This window comes from Desmodus rotundus, chromosome 1 (genome assembly GCF_022682495.2).
Source record: "Desmodus rotundus isolate HL8 chromosome 1, HLdesRot8A.1, whole genome shotgun sequence".
Taxonomy (NCBI): Eukaryota; Metazoa; Chordata; class Mammalia; order Chiroptera; family Phyllostomidae; genus Desmodus; species Desmodus rotundus.
The window spans coordinates 33,635,095-33,650,950 of record NC_071387.1 but is presented as its reverse complement, the minus strand read 5'-3'; the positions used below and the strand labels follow the sequence as shown (position 1 = coordinate 33,650,950).

The 15,856-nt window shown below is 43.0% G+C and overlaps 1 protein-coding gene across 1 annotated transcript in view; it reads right to left on the bottom strand.

The window, feature by feature from the left end:
* Nucleotides 1-15,856, bottom strand: part of RIGI (RNA sensor RIG-I) — a 42,964-nt gene that overhangs the window by 15,148 nt on the left and 11,960 nt on the right. The window contains exons 5-13 of the mRNA XM_024560084.3: nucleotides 15,276-15,395; nucleotides 13,723-13,824; nucleotides 12,052-12,205; nucleotides 11,268-11,526; nucleotides 9,452-9,614; nucleotides 7,849-7,968; nucleotides 2,891-3,048; nucleotides 1,425-1,560; nucleotides 517-665 (exon numbers count right to left, since the gene is read on the bottom strand). Coding sequence (XP_024415852.2) covers nucleotides 517-665; nucleotides 1,425-1,560; nucleotides 2,891-3,048; nucleotides 7,849-7,968; nucleotides 9,452-9,614; nucleotides 11,268-11,526; nucleotides 12,052-12,205; nucleotides 13,723-13,824; nucleotides 15,276-15,395 — 1,361 coding nt within the window. The remainder of the gene's footprint in view (nucleotides 1-516; nucleotides 666-1,424; nucleotides 1,561-2,890; nucleotides 3,049-7,848; nucleotides 7,969-9,451; nucleotides 9,615-11,267; nucleotides 11,527-12,051; nucleotides 12,206-13,722; nucleotides 13,825-15,275; nucleotides 15,396-15,856) is intronic.

Genomic DNA, 15,856 nt, shown 5'->3' with positions numbered 1-15,856 from the left:
AAGCACAATCCACAGAAAGAAAAAATCGATTAACTGGGCTTCATCAAAAGTTACACTGTCGATTTGTAAAAGATAATCTTAAGAGAATGAGAACGCCGGAACAAAAAATTTCAAATCACATTCCCGACAGCGGACGTTTTTGTGAGACTATAAGAACACTTAAAAACTCAACAGTAACATGATAAACAATCCAACTACACCCAATTTTAAAATGGGCAAAAGATGCGAACAGACTCTTCACCGAAGAAGTTATATGGGTGGCTAATAAGTATATGAAAAATGTTAAATGGGATTAGTCATTAGTCAAACGCAAGTTAAAACTCTAGTGAGGTATCACGACATACCCACAGAATGGCTAAAATCTTTTACACTGATGAAAAGAATCAAAAATGCATAAAGGTACCCAGACACCATTATAAACTATAGAGTGATTACAACAGTGAAGTAATGAAAGAACAATCTTTTCAATAAAACGGTACTGAGTCAATTTGTTAACCACAAGGAGAAGAAGCTTACATCCACCAGTGCTCTGGTTTTCACAAAGAGAATGGTTCTAGTCTCTGGGTTTAAGTGGTACTCCTCTTGCAAGATGTAGCAGAGGTACTGGAGTTTAGGGTTCTCATTGCTGGGATCCATGGAAATGCTCTCTAGTTCTTGCAGCTTTTCTGCAAAAGAAGAATGTTTTTATAAATGACGTATAAATTCTAAAAATGTAGAACACACTGTGACTTTCAGCTATCGTTCAGGTAATCTCTCAATCTTTGACCAGAGTTTTATAAGTGGTAACTACTGATTAAATACACTAAATTAAATACATTAAATACACTAATAAATGCATTTTCTCCCAGAGAGCTGGTTAGCAGACCATCACTGGGTTACACATACGCCTTGTAAATACTTCTAAATAGTCCCCCCCAAATTATTAACTGTAATTACCTTTGGGGGAAAGAAATTGGGGGAGAGGGAAAAGGAAGACTTACTTTTCACTTAGTATCTTCCTATATTTTTCTTAATACAAAGGATGTGGGACTATGAGCCAGTTTGGTTTTCTTCTTTACACAGAAGTATATATGAATCATGGTATTTTAAATATCATTTGAATACTTTTTTGCATTTTGTAACCTTTATAAAATTGCTAAAATTAAAATAAAAATATGCTACTATCCATTAACTATTTCCATGGAAAGTATCCTTTGCAAATCCTACTATTTTTCCTTCTTCAAAACTGGAAATGCAGTAAGCTGCAGATTCTTTCCCTAAGTACCAGACTTCACCAAAGCTTAATAGTCCTGCCACCTATGACATCCTCGTAAGCCCAGGACAAGTCTGGGAGCATCACCATGTGCTAAGTATAACACCACACAATTATGCAGCCACTGGAGTCACCAGGCCCCATGGGCCCCTCCTCTGGGAACACCACCCACCTTCAAATCTCCGAGTGAGATCCTGCTCAATCTCATCAAACCCTGCCGCTCGGACATTACGGAAGAAGTCTTTCAAGTAATCCAGAGCGTCTTTTGTCCGTGCATGCTCATTGATAATGAGAGCATCATTAAATTTCTGTGCAAAATGAAAACTTAGTTTCAATATATTTCTAATGTCTTAACACATTCGCCATACTTAAGTTCAATTAGCTGTAATTTGGCATGGAATTAACTGGAAGAATAAACTTTTCTCAAATCTATTCCAACTTAGGGTTTTGTTTTTGTTTTTTTTAAAGATTTTATTTTTAGAGAGAGGGGAAGGGAGGGAGAGAAACATCAATGTGCAGTTGCCTCTTATGGGCCCCTTACTGGGGACCTGACCTGCAACCCAGGCATGTGCCCTGATTGGGAATCGAAACTTTTGGTTCAGAGGCCACCACTCAATCCACAAAGACACACCAGCCAGGGCCCACCTTAGTTTTTTTAAGTGAACAGTCCCTAATGGTACTTAATAAGATCACAGAATCACATAGTCTTTGAAAAAAATCTCAATTAACTAGAATCATGAGTTAATTAGGATCATTTTGGATTCTAGAGTTTTACCTTGGAAAAGAAAGAAAATTACAAGAAAAATGCATGTCAAGATTAAAATACACACACACACGCAAGGCAAATCAGCTTCCATATCAACCTGCCTCATAATTCAGACATTCAGTTTAATCTCTTTATACATCTAAAGCATCACTGAGTTGCAATTGTACCTGTTTAGAATGACAGCACTGAGCCCTGGCTGGTGTGGCTCAGTGGATTGAGCACCAGCCTGCAAACCGGGCAACCACTGGTTCGATTCCCAGTCATGGCACATGCCTGGGTTATGGGGCAGGTCCTCAGTTGGGAGTGTGTGAGAGGCAAGCACACATTGATGTTTCTCTCCCTCTCTTTCTCCCTCCCTTCCCCTTTCTCTAAAAATAAATAAATATTTTTAAAAAAGTGACAGCACTGACCACCTACACCAAATATTCAATTCGTTAAAATTCTATAAATGCATACTGAATGTATTCTAAAATACTTGTATCTTCCTTGTGTGCATGTGGTTTTAGCAAGGATGAGAAAACGTATTCCGGGATAGGGTGACAGGAGCCCTCACTGAACTCACCAGTCACGTGCCTACAATAATGTTCCTCATGCCCCAACTTTCTCTAATCACGTCAGTCACGGGAGTGCTGGAGACACAGCACAGAACCTCCCTTGTTTCTGTCCTGTGGGCTCTCGTGCTAAGTTTAGGAAAGCAGACAAAGAAGATGCTGAATGGGACAACTTCTGGAGTTTGCTTCATAAGACCCTTCTGGAAAATTCCTAAGTGAGTTGTTGGGAACAGGATGAAAAGTTGTTGTTCCCTCAGCTGCCACAGCACAGCTCCTAGTAGGGCTACCACTAAAGTGCACCCCTCCAAAGGAGTAACGTACCCGCAAATGGGAAGTGTACAGAAACAGCGCTTTGCAGACCCTGCTCTCCTTGTCTTTGTCCGGCAGCTGCAGCACTGTGCACTTTTTCTGAACGTCAATGATCCACTGTTCATATTTCTGTGTTCCAAAACTCCTGTTTTGAATTTGAGATAAGCTTTCTGGAAAGAGAAAGTTTCCCATTGTGCCATAATGTTAGTCATTTAAGGTTCCAAGCGTGCTTTACCCTCTAATTTCCTTTCCTACTCTCTGTTCACAGAATGGTCCTCCTGAAACAGCCCGGGCTCTGTGCAAGGGGCTGGGGAGACACAGCCCTGTTAAGAGGTTCAGTCTGTGAGTTACTCTAGGAACAGTGTCCTAGGGGTTCTCAGCAAGAGCACACTACAGCAAAATTCACAGGCAAGAGCTATATTTCTGGATTAAAATGCCCCTCTTTCTTAATAAAAGGAACAAAGGAGGCTGCCCAGACAAGTGGCATTGACATGCTTCTCCTCCCTGCCCCAAATTCAAATGTGGTGGCCAGCAGTAAACTAAATGAGTCAGCAAGCATCTACTGAATTGGGGCAGGCATAAAAAAAAAAAGCTAAGTTGGGGACAGGAGGTATATGGGAAATCTCTGTACATTCTGCTCAATTTTTCTATAAACCTAAAACTGCTCTAAAAAATAAAGTCTGTCAAAAAGATAAGCTAAGCAATCTGGAAACGAGCAGTTGACTGGTGAAAAGGTAGAGGAAGGGTATTGGGGGTGGAATGAGTAAGAAAGTGGAAACTCACATCTCTCTACCCTCTGCCACTTCCCCAGTTCAGACGTGTTACAATGTCCCTGGATGATATCATGGCCTCCTCAGTGTTAGCAGTTAACACTTCCTCACTCAGCAGTTAAGAGGGAGTTTCCAAAATGACGATGGGAACCTATGCTACCCCACCGCTTCAGAGTATTTATCAGATTCCTCGGGACAATCTCCCACCCCGGCTCACAGGGTTCTCAGTGATCGGGCCCAGCCAGCTTCTGATCCCCATCTCTAGACGGTCCCCTCCCTGCCTTCTACAGGACTAATGTGAGTCCCCACACTCTCCCTACTCTCCTGGCCTTCATACATGCTGTTCCCTCTGCTGGAGACACACCTATCTCCACCACCCACCCAACCCATCCCCTGTTGCTTTATTTTTATTACTTACTAACTTGGCTTTACTGTTATACTGGAAATGCCACGAGGGTAGGGGCTATATCTCAGGGTCCACATTGTACTCCCATTTCCTAGCACACTGCCAACACTGAATGAATGAACAAATGAATGAATATGTTTAAGGAACGACTAAGTCAAAGGAGTGGAAGGTGAACCTGGCAAGGTAAGTAGAACCAGATTGTGCAGGCAGGGCTCAGACTGTCAAGTTAGAGACTCAAAGGACTCTGCCTATAAGGCAAAGGGATTCAAGCAGGATACTGACATGATAATACTGGTCCTTCAGGAAGACTCATCGGGCAATGGGGAGGGCACATTGGGATGGATGGAAAAGAGAATGAAGGTGGGCAAACCAGCTAGAAGGCTAGAATGTCTTAAGCTGTAAAAGAAAAGGGAAGGCATGCAAAGTAAGTGTGAGAGAAGGCGAGACACCATGAGATATCTTGCAGACACTAGAAATTCAGTATTTCCAAAACTCTCAACTCACCTGGTACCTGCCAAAGCTGCTCCTAGTCCTAGAACCAGTACCATCCACTGGCATATATACAGCTGCCCAAGCGAGAAGCCTGGGGGAAGTCTTCCATCCCTTCCCTCTCTCACTCCTACCCAATTCCAATTGGCCTTTAAATCTGAACACTCCCTGTCTGTAGCCCTTTGCACAATCCTTCTCCCTTCACCAACCCACCTCAACAACCTCTGGCCCTCTTCCTTCACTGGTATCCTTATCATGTCACTAATCAGTTTAAAGTCTTCAGTTGCTTCCCATTGCTTTTAGGACAAAATTCAGACTCAGTCTGGCCTACTAGGCCCTTCCCTGTCTGCCCCTGCCACTGTGCCTTTTAGTCTCACTCCTTCCTACCACTCACATGTTAAATTATGAAATGCTGGCAGTTCCTAAAAGTCAATGTGCTCTCTCTTCCCTTTATGCCTATTGCCTTTTAGACCTCACCTAACTGTCTCTCCTTATCATTGCTGACTTCAAGATCTATCCCAGGAAGCCTTCCCTATAGCCCAGCCCAGCTCCTGTGTGCTCCCCCGGTGCCCACCAAGCAACTCTGCCCTGTCCCATGGAAGCTCCTCACACCTGACTCTCAGTGTGTGACTGCCAGCTGCCTGAGGGCCTTTAACCTTGCTGTTTCCATCACCTAGCACAACACCTGACACAGTTAATCTCTGGTGAATGAGCGAAAGGATAAAAAGAAGAACAGAATATGGTGACTTCATGAGAGCCTCAAAAGAGGAAAGATCAAAGATCGCCTCTAGGTTTGAATGAGCCATCACGGGGAGTGCTGGTTTCATATAAAAGGGAAATCAGGACACAGAGCTAATTCGGAAGGTCAAAAAAACCCAATAAATTGACTTAATATAATATTTTTCAGCTGTGTGTATACTATATTTACTTTGGATTTAAAAGAAAAACAAAAGCAAGAGAAAATAAAGAAGGGCTTAGAAGATTCTTAAATAACCTATAATCAAGAAAGTCAACCTCTGGGGGTTTTTTTGTATGTCAACCTACAGTTACAAGGGTGGCATAGGCAGACACGGCTCACCTCTTCGCACAACCATATAAAAATTACAACTAAAATACAAAACAACCATCACTTAGAACCATCAGAAATCAAGTTGAATGGAAGTCTGACAAATACAGAATTAAGAAATCACATTGATCCAGACTGAGCCAGCAAGCTGATGCCGTGTCTGAGACTCCATCAACCTGGCTAACACTGTTTGACTCACCTTGGAGGTCCCGAGAGATTCTACCCCACCCAACTTACAAGCCCAACTAAGCTGCTTTTTCCTATGAATGGCTGGTCTTGGGTAGTTGGTCACAACTACCTAAATCCTATCAAACCAGCAACAGCTAGTTACAGTGAGTCCCAGGCCCAGCACTAGCAGCAGCCAGCTTAGATTCACAGATTGGCTTCACCTGGGAATGTCCAAGCCCAAGCCCAGCACAAATAGCAGCCATCTTAGATTGCTTTTTTGCTCAGGCAGGGTGGTCCTGGACAAAACACAGGAGGGGACTGACCTTGGCCTGCACCACCTGGGAACCACCCACCCCACACACCCAGTGGACAGCTACAGACCATGTTGGAGCACCACCACCCTGCCCCTGCACAGCTGATCCTCTGTGGAGGGTGGAGGTTGGTGGTAAGTGGTCACAGCCAATCCTTGCAGCTGACTGGCCTGGGTAAATCCCTCCCATTGATCTGTCAACGGCAACCAAGGCCCAACTACAAGAGGAGGGTGTACTCAGACCACAGGAAGGGTACACCTCAAGTATCCAGCTTGGGTCATAGGGGAGGCTGTGCCACTGGACCCTACAGGAAACCTACTACATTAGGCCATACTACCAAGACAGGAAATCATGTCAGCTCTACCTAATACATAGAAACAAACGCAGGGAGACTGCCAAAACTAGGAGACAACGAAACACGGCCCAAATGGAAGAACAGATCAAAACTCTAGAAAAGAGCTAAACAAAATGGAGGTGAGCAATCTATCAGATGCAGAGTTCAAATCACTGGTTATAAGGATGCTCACGGAACTTAGTGAGGACCTCAACAGCATTAAAAAAAGATCCAATCAGAAACAAAGCATACACTAACTGAAATAAAGAATAACTTAGAGGGAATCAACAGTAGAGTGGATGAGCCAAAATTCAAATCAATGATATGGAATATAAGGAAGCAAAAAACCACCAATCAGAACAAGAAGAAGAAAAATGAATCCTAAAAAATGCGAATAGTGTTAGCAGCCTCTGGGACAACTTCAAGAAGTCCAACATTAGCATCATAGGGGTGCCAGAAGGAGAGGAGAAAGTACAAGAATTTGGAAATCTATTTGAAAAAATAATGAAAGAAAACTTCCTTAATTTGGTGAAAAAATAGACATGCAAGTCCAGGAAGCACACAGTCTCAAACAAGATGGATGCAAAGAGGCCCACTTCAAGACACATCATAAGTAAAATGCCAAAAGTTAAAGATAAAGAGAGAATCTGAAAAGCAGCAGGAGAAAAGCAGTTAATTACCTACAAGGGTATCCTCATAAGACTGTCAGCTGATTTCTCAAAAGAAACTTTGCATGCTTAAAGGGATTGGCAAAAAATATTCATCCATGAAAAGTAGGTACCTACAGTCAAGATTGCTCTTTCCAGCAAAGCTATCATTTAGAATTGAAGGGCAAATAAAGAGCTTCCCAGATAAGAAAAACCTAAAGGAGTTCATCACCAAACCATTATTATTTGAAATGTTAAAGGGACTTATTTAATAAAAAGATCAAAACTATGAACAATAAAATGGCAAAAAATACAAATCTATCAACAATTGAATCTAAAGAAAATTAAGCACACAAGAAAAGAGACAGAATCATGGATATAGAGAGCATTTTCATGGCTGACAGATGGGAGGAGGCTGTGGGGGAGTGGGGGAAGAGGTGAGGGGATTAAGAAGTACAAATAGGTAGTTACAGAATAGCCATGTGGACGTAAAGTACAGCATAGGAAATGGAGTAGCCGAAGAAGTTATATGCGGGTCCCGTCAACATGAACAATGGTGTGGAGACTGCCTGAGGGAGTGAGTAGTGTTCAGCAGAGGGGGAACGGGGGGGGGGGGGGGGGGAATCGGGGTAATAGCAGAATCAATAAAATATATATATATATACTTTTTTTTTTAAGTGAACCTCTGGATAGGGTCTTGACATTGTCTGAACTAAGGAGAACGCAAACAAATGCATGGCTATTCCAAAAAGGAGGATACAAAACAAGATTTATCTTACCGAGGCTTGTGGTACCGAGTTCATCAAAGACACTCTTTGCCAGACTCTCTATCTCTTTCATCAGCTGAGGGATGATATATTTAAATCTGTTGGTAGTCCGTGATTCCACTTTCCTGAACACTAGAACCATCAAAGGAAAGTGAGTATTTTTCAGGAAGCATACGTAAGAGTTTAAAGCAGGCATCTCCAAACCTTTCTCTACTTTTGTTACTTCCTCTGTAAAACCTGAGTCCCCAAGTTCACATACAGCTCACCTAGATGATAAAAAATGCTCCAAAACCTTGCCAACAGCTCTCTCATGCTTAATGTACTTCTTTAACTTATCTAAGATGTCCTGGGTCTAATTCGCCTTCTCACTCTGGCTTCCCTGTTACTTAACCCTGAGCCCCCGCTCCAATGAGGCTGGTATCCGTCTTCTCTCTGCAAATGCCACACTTTTTGCCTGTCCCTGTTCTTTGATCCTTTCCCATCCAACCAACCCTCAGGAGTGTTTGCACTGTTCCTAACACTCATTATTGCACTGTTTCAGCAGAAATCTATTAATTGCCCACCACGGACCATATTCTGGTGATAGAGTTGAAAAGAACACACTCCGTGCTCCAGAGAGGTCTGTGTTCCTAGGGGAAAGAAAGACATGTAGCCAAATAAACACAGTACAGTGCTACCAGATAAGTGGGCGCAAATGTCGTGGGGCACGGGGAGAGGACTCCAAGTGCTTCTGAAGGAGGCAGTGTTGTGGGAGAAGCAGGGGAAGAGGAAAGGAGAAAGCAAACACAGCCGTGTACAAAGTACAGCATGGACGAAAGTCAGAGAGAGCACACGACACATCTGAGGAACCCACAGGAACACAGCGTGGTTGGGCTTACAGGAGTTGGAGGGAGATGAGGCTCAGAGGGCAGGGCGGCCGGATTATAAATAAATGTGTACTTGATTCTAAGAAGTTTAGTGCGCACCTTCTCTAAACCCCCCACAGGCAGCTCCCAGGAAGAGATGTAACTGCCCCTCCCCGACTATTTCACGTGTGTTTGTTCTGCTTTATACAGTCACAGGCCATTCAGAGAGCAAGGGTGAAGCCATGAGCGTCTTATCCCTGCTTTCGCCCTTGCTGAGTACAGCATTGGTATCCAGTAAACATGCCCTAGTCCATCTTACATAAAATTACATGCTGATCTTTTGAGGTAAGGTATGATCAGATAATTTCAACCAAAATTATCAGATAAATATCGAAATAATGAATGACCACACCGTATCCCCCTCAAGCATGGAACTCTGGGAAGGACTGAGCCTGGCTCGAGGAGATTTACATGTTAGATTTTCTCATGGCCTCTCTCTCTCATTGCCAGTATCTTTATAAGAGTTTTACAGAACTGAAGAGTAAGACTGTTTGCTTCCTATAGGCCATTCCTGAGCTTCATCCATTGCTTTAGGAGAAAGCTCAGTTGAGGAGAAAGGCCAGAAACAAGATTATTTCACAAGTTTGGGGTTAAATACTTTCTACTAAACAGAGAATGGGTAGACATTTACTGTTCATCCAAATAGCTCTGAACTAGAAATATTAGAAGATGAAAAAGTCCCAATGGGCTGGTTACTGGATCCCACTTACACTTCTGGGGCTTATATACAACTTCCTCCAGTTCCTCCAAGTTGTCCTTGACTGTTGCTACCACTGATGTATCCAGAGAAGCACACAGCTTGCAGATATACTCCGTGGCTTCAGCTGTGTTTTTGGCATCCCCAACGCCAACTGAGGCAGTCAGCCCAATGACCTGTGAAGAGCATGCCAGGCCGTCAGATGTCTGGGCAAAGTACGACATTCCCACAACCCTCCACGTAACCCTCTCCTGCTAAAGTAGGCTTTTACCCTAACTTCAGGTAAAGAGCAAGAACATTTTTGCCCCCTGAAACTCTCTATGATGTTGCAAATGGAAAGTTCTCATTACGCAAAGCACTGAATAAACGCAGAAGTCACAACTCATCAGCTGAACACAAATCAACACAGAAACGAAGAGAGGAAACCCTTGCAAGGCAGGCCTTCTCTCTGCTCTACCCTTGGATCCCCCATGGCGTGTAGAAGAACATCCTGAGAAGGAAACCAGACATACTTCCATTCCAATCTCAGGCATGCCACATGGGCCGCAAGTCTCTACTACTCTCTAGGTAGAAATAGCAATTGTTAGGTAACAACTGCAATTTAAAATGGTAGCTGTGTGAATTTAGTAAGGTTACATTTGCAAAGAATTTAGCTTAATGGGCACCTAATATTTGTTTCTACCTCTAAAAGCCACTCAATAAATAACTGAATAACTGACTCATTAACAAGGAATCTAATTAACTATCAATTTTTTTCTAGATGAAAAAGCTGTAAGAAATGTTATTGCTACTGAATTTTGTCTGTGAGCACCATACTGAATTTCTTCTCGCCTGTGTTTCCTGAACGGGTGACTGTTAGGGCTAGAGAACTTCACGCAATGTGAGATCAGTGTACTATAAATTCATGATTTCCAGGTTCACTTGAGCCCCCAATATGACACAGTCAATTCTTCTGTGTATTAGTTATCTGTCTTCCACTTCAAATCCACTCTATGCGCCCTGAGCTCCCTCCCCCATTCCCACCCAGTCACACTCAGCAAATGATCCATCTACCTGTCCTACGTTCAAGAGGAAGGAGGGTTATGTGCCAGTTTCCCTTCCTTCCTGCTCCCATCTGAGAACTACTCTCTGCCTTGACTCTTCTCACACTCTCCCCCCTGACAACACCAAAAATAGCAAAAATGGTTTTCCATCTGGTCCCCCAAACTAACCCATCTACATGCCTACTTACTGCAAACCTCTGGTCGCTCCTGGCATCTTGTTCTACCAATCGCTTCCTCTCTCCTGTCCTGCCTGCTCTTCACTACTTCACACTGTACACTCAAGGACTCATGAATGCCCCATGTTCTTCCACAGCTTGGTGCCGCTGGACACACAGTTGCCTTTACTGAAAACCACCCGGCTACCTACCTTGTAGACTCTCTCTAGTTTTTGCCTAACCTCACGTCTGTTAGGTTGCGCCTTACTTTCATAGCACACTTAGGAGTTCTACTTCTGTTCTGATTGCGCCATGTACGCATCACCTCCATAGTGTGCCTTCATGATAAATTATGACGTCATTCTTACATATTTGGCTCCCCACAAAACTGCAGCTGTCTGAGGGCAAGAACTATGTCTTTTTAGATTTGTATCCCCAGTGCTTTGCACAGAGCATAGAGGCACCTGATACATATATGTTGAGTTGACAAATGAGTCAAAATTAATCAATGAGTTACACAATATGCTCTCAGGACCTGAGAAGGACATCCTCACTGGGGCCCTGAGAGTAAGTCGAGAGGATTTAGGAAGGTCACAGCTCTTATGAGAAGTCCGTCTGACTTTGCAGATACCTGGGGCAGCGGGTCCGAAGATCCTCCGAGTTTCTGATCTAGATAACTAAACATGATCATATTGTAAGGATGGCGTTTATTGGTGTTGTGGCATTCGTCAAATATCATCAAAGTAAAGACAGAGAGTGATGGGATACTTCCATTTTTAAGGCTATTCACAAGAATCTGTGGAGTTAAAATGATGATGTCACTGTCTTCAACAATCTGTTCCACCGAGATATTCTCAAATGTCATTCCAGATATGCCTGAAACGCTGTACCTGGAAAATGACAGAAATTGCCTATTACCAACCACAGTGTGAATGAGGAACCACAAAGATATGAAGCACTAGATCAGAACATAGATTAAGTTCCCCTTAAGTCTACAAGGAGACAAGTGCTTAGCACATAGTAAGTCTTACACATAGTAAGTGATCAGTAAGTGCAAGCTAGTTAAAAATGCTAAGAGTGTACATTAATTCTTTCAAGCCACCAACAAAGAAAATAGCAAAGAGTAATAGTAAATAAATTATAAAATCATTAAGTAGTTAAATGTGCCCTTTAATGTCAAAATTACCTCTTAAGTCTTTTACTTATTCTGCAAGGGTTAACCAAAGGAGTTTAGGATTTCAGGAATAGATAACAAAACGGACTTGAATCCATGAAGGAATTTCATCTAGATTAAATAAAACCTGAATCTACTATAAATTTTTTGAATCATGGTTTTCCAAAAACAAAACAAAGCAGAAAGCACACCAGTTACATAAAGTTAGAGAAAAAGAAGTTGGAGAAGTTGTTATACCTACCCAAGTCTTTCAAAATATTTTAAGAACACAGATTTTTGCTGTTCATACACTGGGAGTTGATTAGCAAAAAACACAACCTTCCCCTTTTGTCCTTGTGGAAATTTTTTAAGATGATGTTCACATATAAGAAGTGCAACAAAGGTTTTTCCACAACCTTTTAACACATAAAGAAAAAGAAAACATGTAACTAATGCAATATTGTAACGAGGTGTAGAGTGAGAGGTCCCCAAGACCCCCTTAGCCCTTGGTTGGGGGTGTGGGGGAAGCTGATTTGTCGCAGTTAGGATACTTTTCATAACAATGGCAAGCTGAGAGCTGGCTAATAGCTGTGCTACCGCCCTGGGGCAAAAGGTGTGTACCCCACTTTCAGAATGTATGGTGACTGGTGACACAGCCCAGGGTTTGTACAGTGCCGGTACAGGAGGCAGGGAGGCAGTTCCTCCTGCATCACTGAGTCACTCTTGCCCTGACTAAAGGTGGCAGCCAAGAGTATGTAAACAATACAGGAAACTGGCAAATGTAGCTCATTGTGGGAGGAGCCACATAGGAGGTCAGGTAGGAAGCTCTGGGTCAGGATTTAAACTCAGGGTGGGCAGAAGGAGGTGGGTCTGCCATGAGGGCAGAGAGAGAGATCCCACCATGCTGCCAGTAGTGAGAGAGAAGCCACGCAGGCTGTAGGAGCTGGTCAGCCATTGGAGGAATGATGTAGCAGCCTTGTGAGAGGAAGCCATGAGCAGGCAGCTATGCAGCCTGCAGCAAGGGATTCGGCCATGCAGCCTGGGCTAGTAAGAAGGCATGTTACTGCTCTGATCGTGCCCACTCTAGCTGACTCCAAAGCCACCAAGGACGCTGCCTTGCAACAAGCTGACCTGTTGCCTTGCAGACCTGGACCCTATCTGGACTCTTGGGACTTCTGCCCTTCCTGGACTCCTCCCTGATCCAGTGCAACACAGCACATGCTTTCCTGGACTATAATGCAGAGGCTGACAATACCCCAGATCCTGAAGGAGAGAGCTCCTGCAAGAGGACAGTGACTTTGAGACTCACGAGTGTTCTTTCCAGAGGAGATGGAGAACTGTGTGCACAGCCAGCTTAAGATAAGGAGATAGGGAACTACTGGGCTTGGTTCTGGCATGTAGCCTAGTGGAGAGCAAGGGAAGTGCTGGGTCTCATGGGAGAATGGGGCTCCGAGGAGAAGTGCTCTCAGCCCCCCAAGGTTGGAATATTGTAAATAAAAACCTGTTTCTTCCAATACTAATTGTTCGGTCATACAGCAAGGCACCACATGGTGCCCCTGTTTGCTCGGTTACAATACTAAAATATTTCTGTGGAAAGGTAATTATTTTCGGCTCTCCTAAAACCACTGGTAGACTAGTAAATTGGTAATGTGGATGGGTTAACAATGGCAAAATTTACACCATGACTAAAAAATGTCAAGCTGTTTCCTAGGTAATATGTACTCAGGGTCTGAAGCAAGCTAAAAGATGGCATTTTTCTTTTCCCTCATGTTCTTTAAAAAACCTTAAGACTATATTAATAGGATGATTTTCTCAAAGGATGAATGGAACAGGGGACAAACTAAAATGTGCCCATTTCATCCCAGTATGTAGTAAAAGGAAAAAAGGGGAAGCAAACAGGAGCAGACCACAGAAGTAATGGCAATCGCCTTACCAGTAGGAGCACATATTATTGTGTTTTTTCCATTTATAGCAGGAGAAGCGAGCTCTAGTTGGTAGTTTCTTGGCTTCAGTGGGCTGTGAGCGTGAGACACTTCTGAAACACGGAAGGAACGAAGTTACCAAACAGCTACTGCTCTGAGGAATCAGGGCAACAGCCAGCTACTATCAAACAGGCCAGAATTTCTGACTCCGGCCAGAAGGGCCTCGTGTAAGAAAGTTTAGAATCCTTGTTTCTTGTTAACCATTACAGCTTCTCCACTGATTCTCTTTCAATGGCAAAGTACTGATGGCAAGAAGGCAAGAAAAATAAAATTAAATGAAAAAATGAATGGCTTAATTCAGGGCGAGACAGATGGCCTCCAGTTAAGGAAATGCTACACGGAACAAAACAACAACAAATCCCTCCAAGATCTTTGAAAAACACTAGACTGTAAATACTGAATTCCCAAAGCAATCTCTTACTGAAGAGCAATTACGCTTTGTAATTCTACAGGCTCTCACATGGTATTCTTCTCTCAACAGAACCAGAAGTTTTAAAAAACAATCAGAGGCTTTATCTCACTAACAAGATTAAGCATACAGAATGTTAAAAGCCACAAATACCTTGAAAATCATCATTTGAGTCCAATCTATCCATTTAAAGAAAAAGAGAACTTCTAAAAGGTTAAGAGAGTTCACCAAGGACTTTTACATGTCAGAAAAGTTTAAAGCACCTTATATTCATTGATTTTATTCTGGAACGACAGAAAACTTGTATCGTTCAGTTGCAGAAGTAATCTGTAAATTTGGTTCTTGTGGCGTTATGCACAAATCACATCTTCTCATACTACTCATTGTGAATCGTAGTTTCTCCCCTGATGCCCTTTAGTAAATAACTTTTTATTATGGCTTATTACATAACTTTCTGTACTCCTCATGAAAATGTGCTCCTAGAACCCTAATGCGGGCCTTACGGGGCCACAGCTAACTCATCCGGTGCCTTTGTGTGAACTAGTGAAAGTGCCCTTGTGGAGGACCAGGCCCCTCAATGCACTGCTTCACAGACAGCACAGGCCAGACCTCACTGCCCACTCAACCTCTCGGCCCAGCACACACGAGCTGCGCACACACTTCACCCACTTCCACCGCAGCCCTGGGATCACAAAGGAAACTGACCTAGGGACTCTCAAATGGAAGTATTTCTTTGGAAGGCAGGACTGATTTTGAATCCTGTCTATGAAAGCAGGATTTCATAGACATCGAGTTTCATAGACATTGGGAAGACTACTTACATTTTAAATGTACACAGGCCTATACTTTCTTAGTGATAAAAGAAGACCAACAACAAGATAAAAGAGGAATAAGAAGCTGACGATAGCTATGGAGGAAGGAGAGTGACATTGCTAATCACGGAAAAAAGTAATATTGTAATGTAAATTCTCTTTATTTTCTTACTTTCCCTGAAGAACCTTTCCATAAGGCCGTGACTTTCAGTGCTGGGAACATGTCCCCACACAAAATATTCGAAGGGCACCGCTGTGGAAGAGAAAACACAGTGCTGGGTACCTGAAGGCGGACACGAACTCTGACTGAGAGTCTGGCACTCTGGTTCTTCCTTGTAGAAAATCTGCACATCAGAAGTTTCTACGTCCTCATCCTCAAGATCTTTCGTTTTCTCTTTCGCACCTTTATGGGATCAAACAACGTCTTAGAACCTTGACTTAACCTGATTCCAGTGTGAAAGCCTTACAATGAGCTTGTAACGTAACATTTTCAAACTTTTGCCCGTAACAAAAACTTTGTGAATTCCTATCTCAGTGTGGAGTTTTATTTCAGACTTTCTCATTCAATGTGAGGAACACAGACCAGGAATTTCCAGAATGTGTTAGCAATGCAGACTCTTGAGCCCCTACGGAATCAGAACCTGCCTTCTACAAGATCCCCAGGTGACTCACAGGTACAGTAAGGAGAGAAGCACGAGTTAGCAGATATTCAGGTCCTCCATTCCTGGCCCGACCCAAGAAATCAGAAATCAGATGTGTATTTATACAGACAACCTCTGGAACAACTTGTGATCTAAAGAAGCCTGGGACAATAAGACCCTCAGAGGGTTTACCAAACTCAGTCTCTAAAACAATGCTCTGACA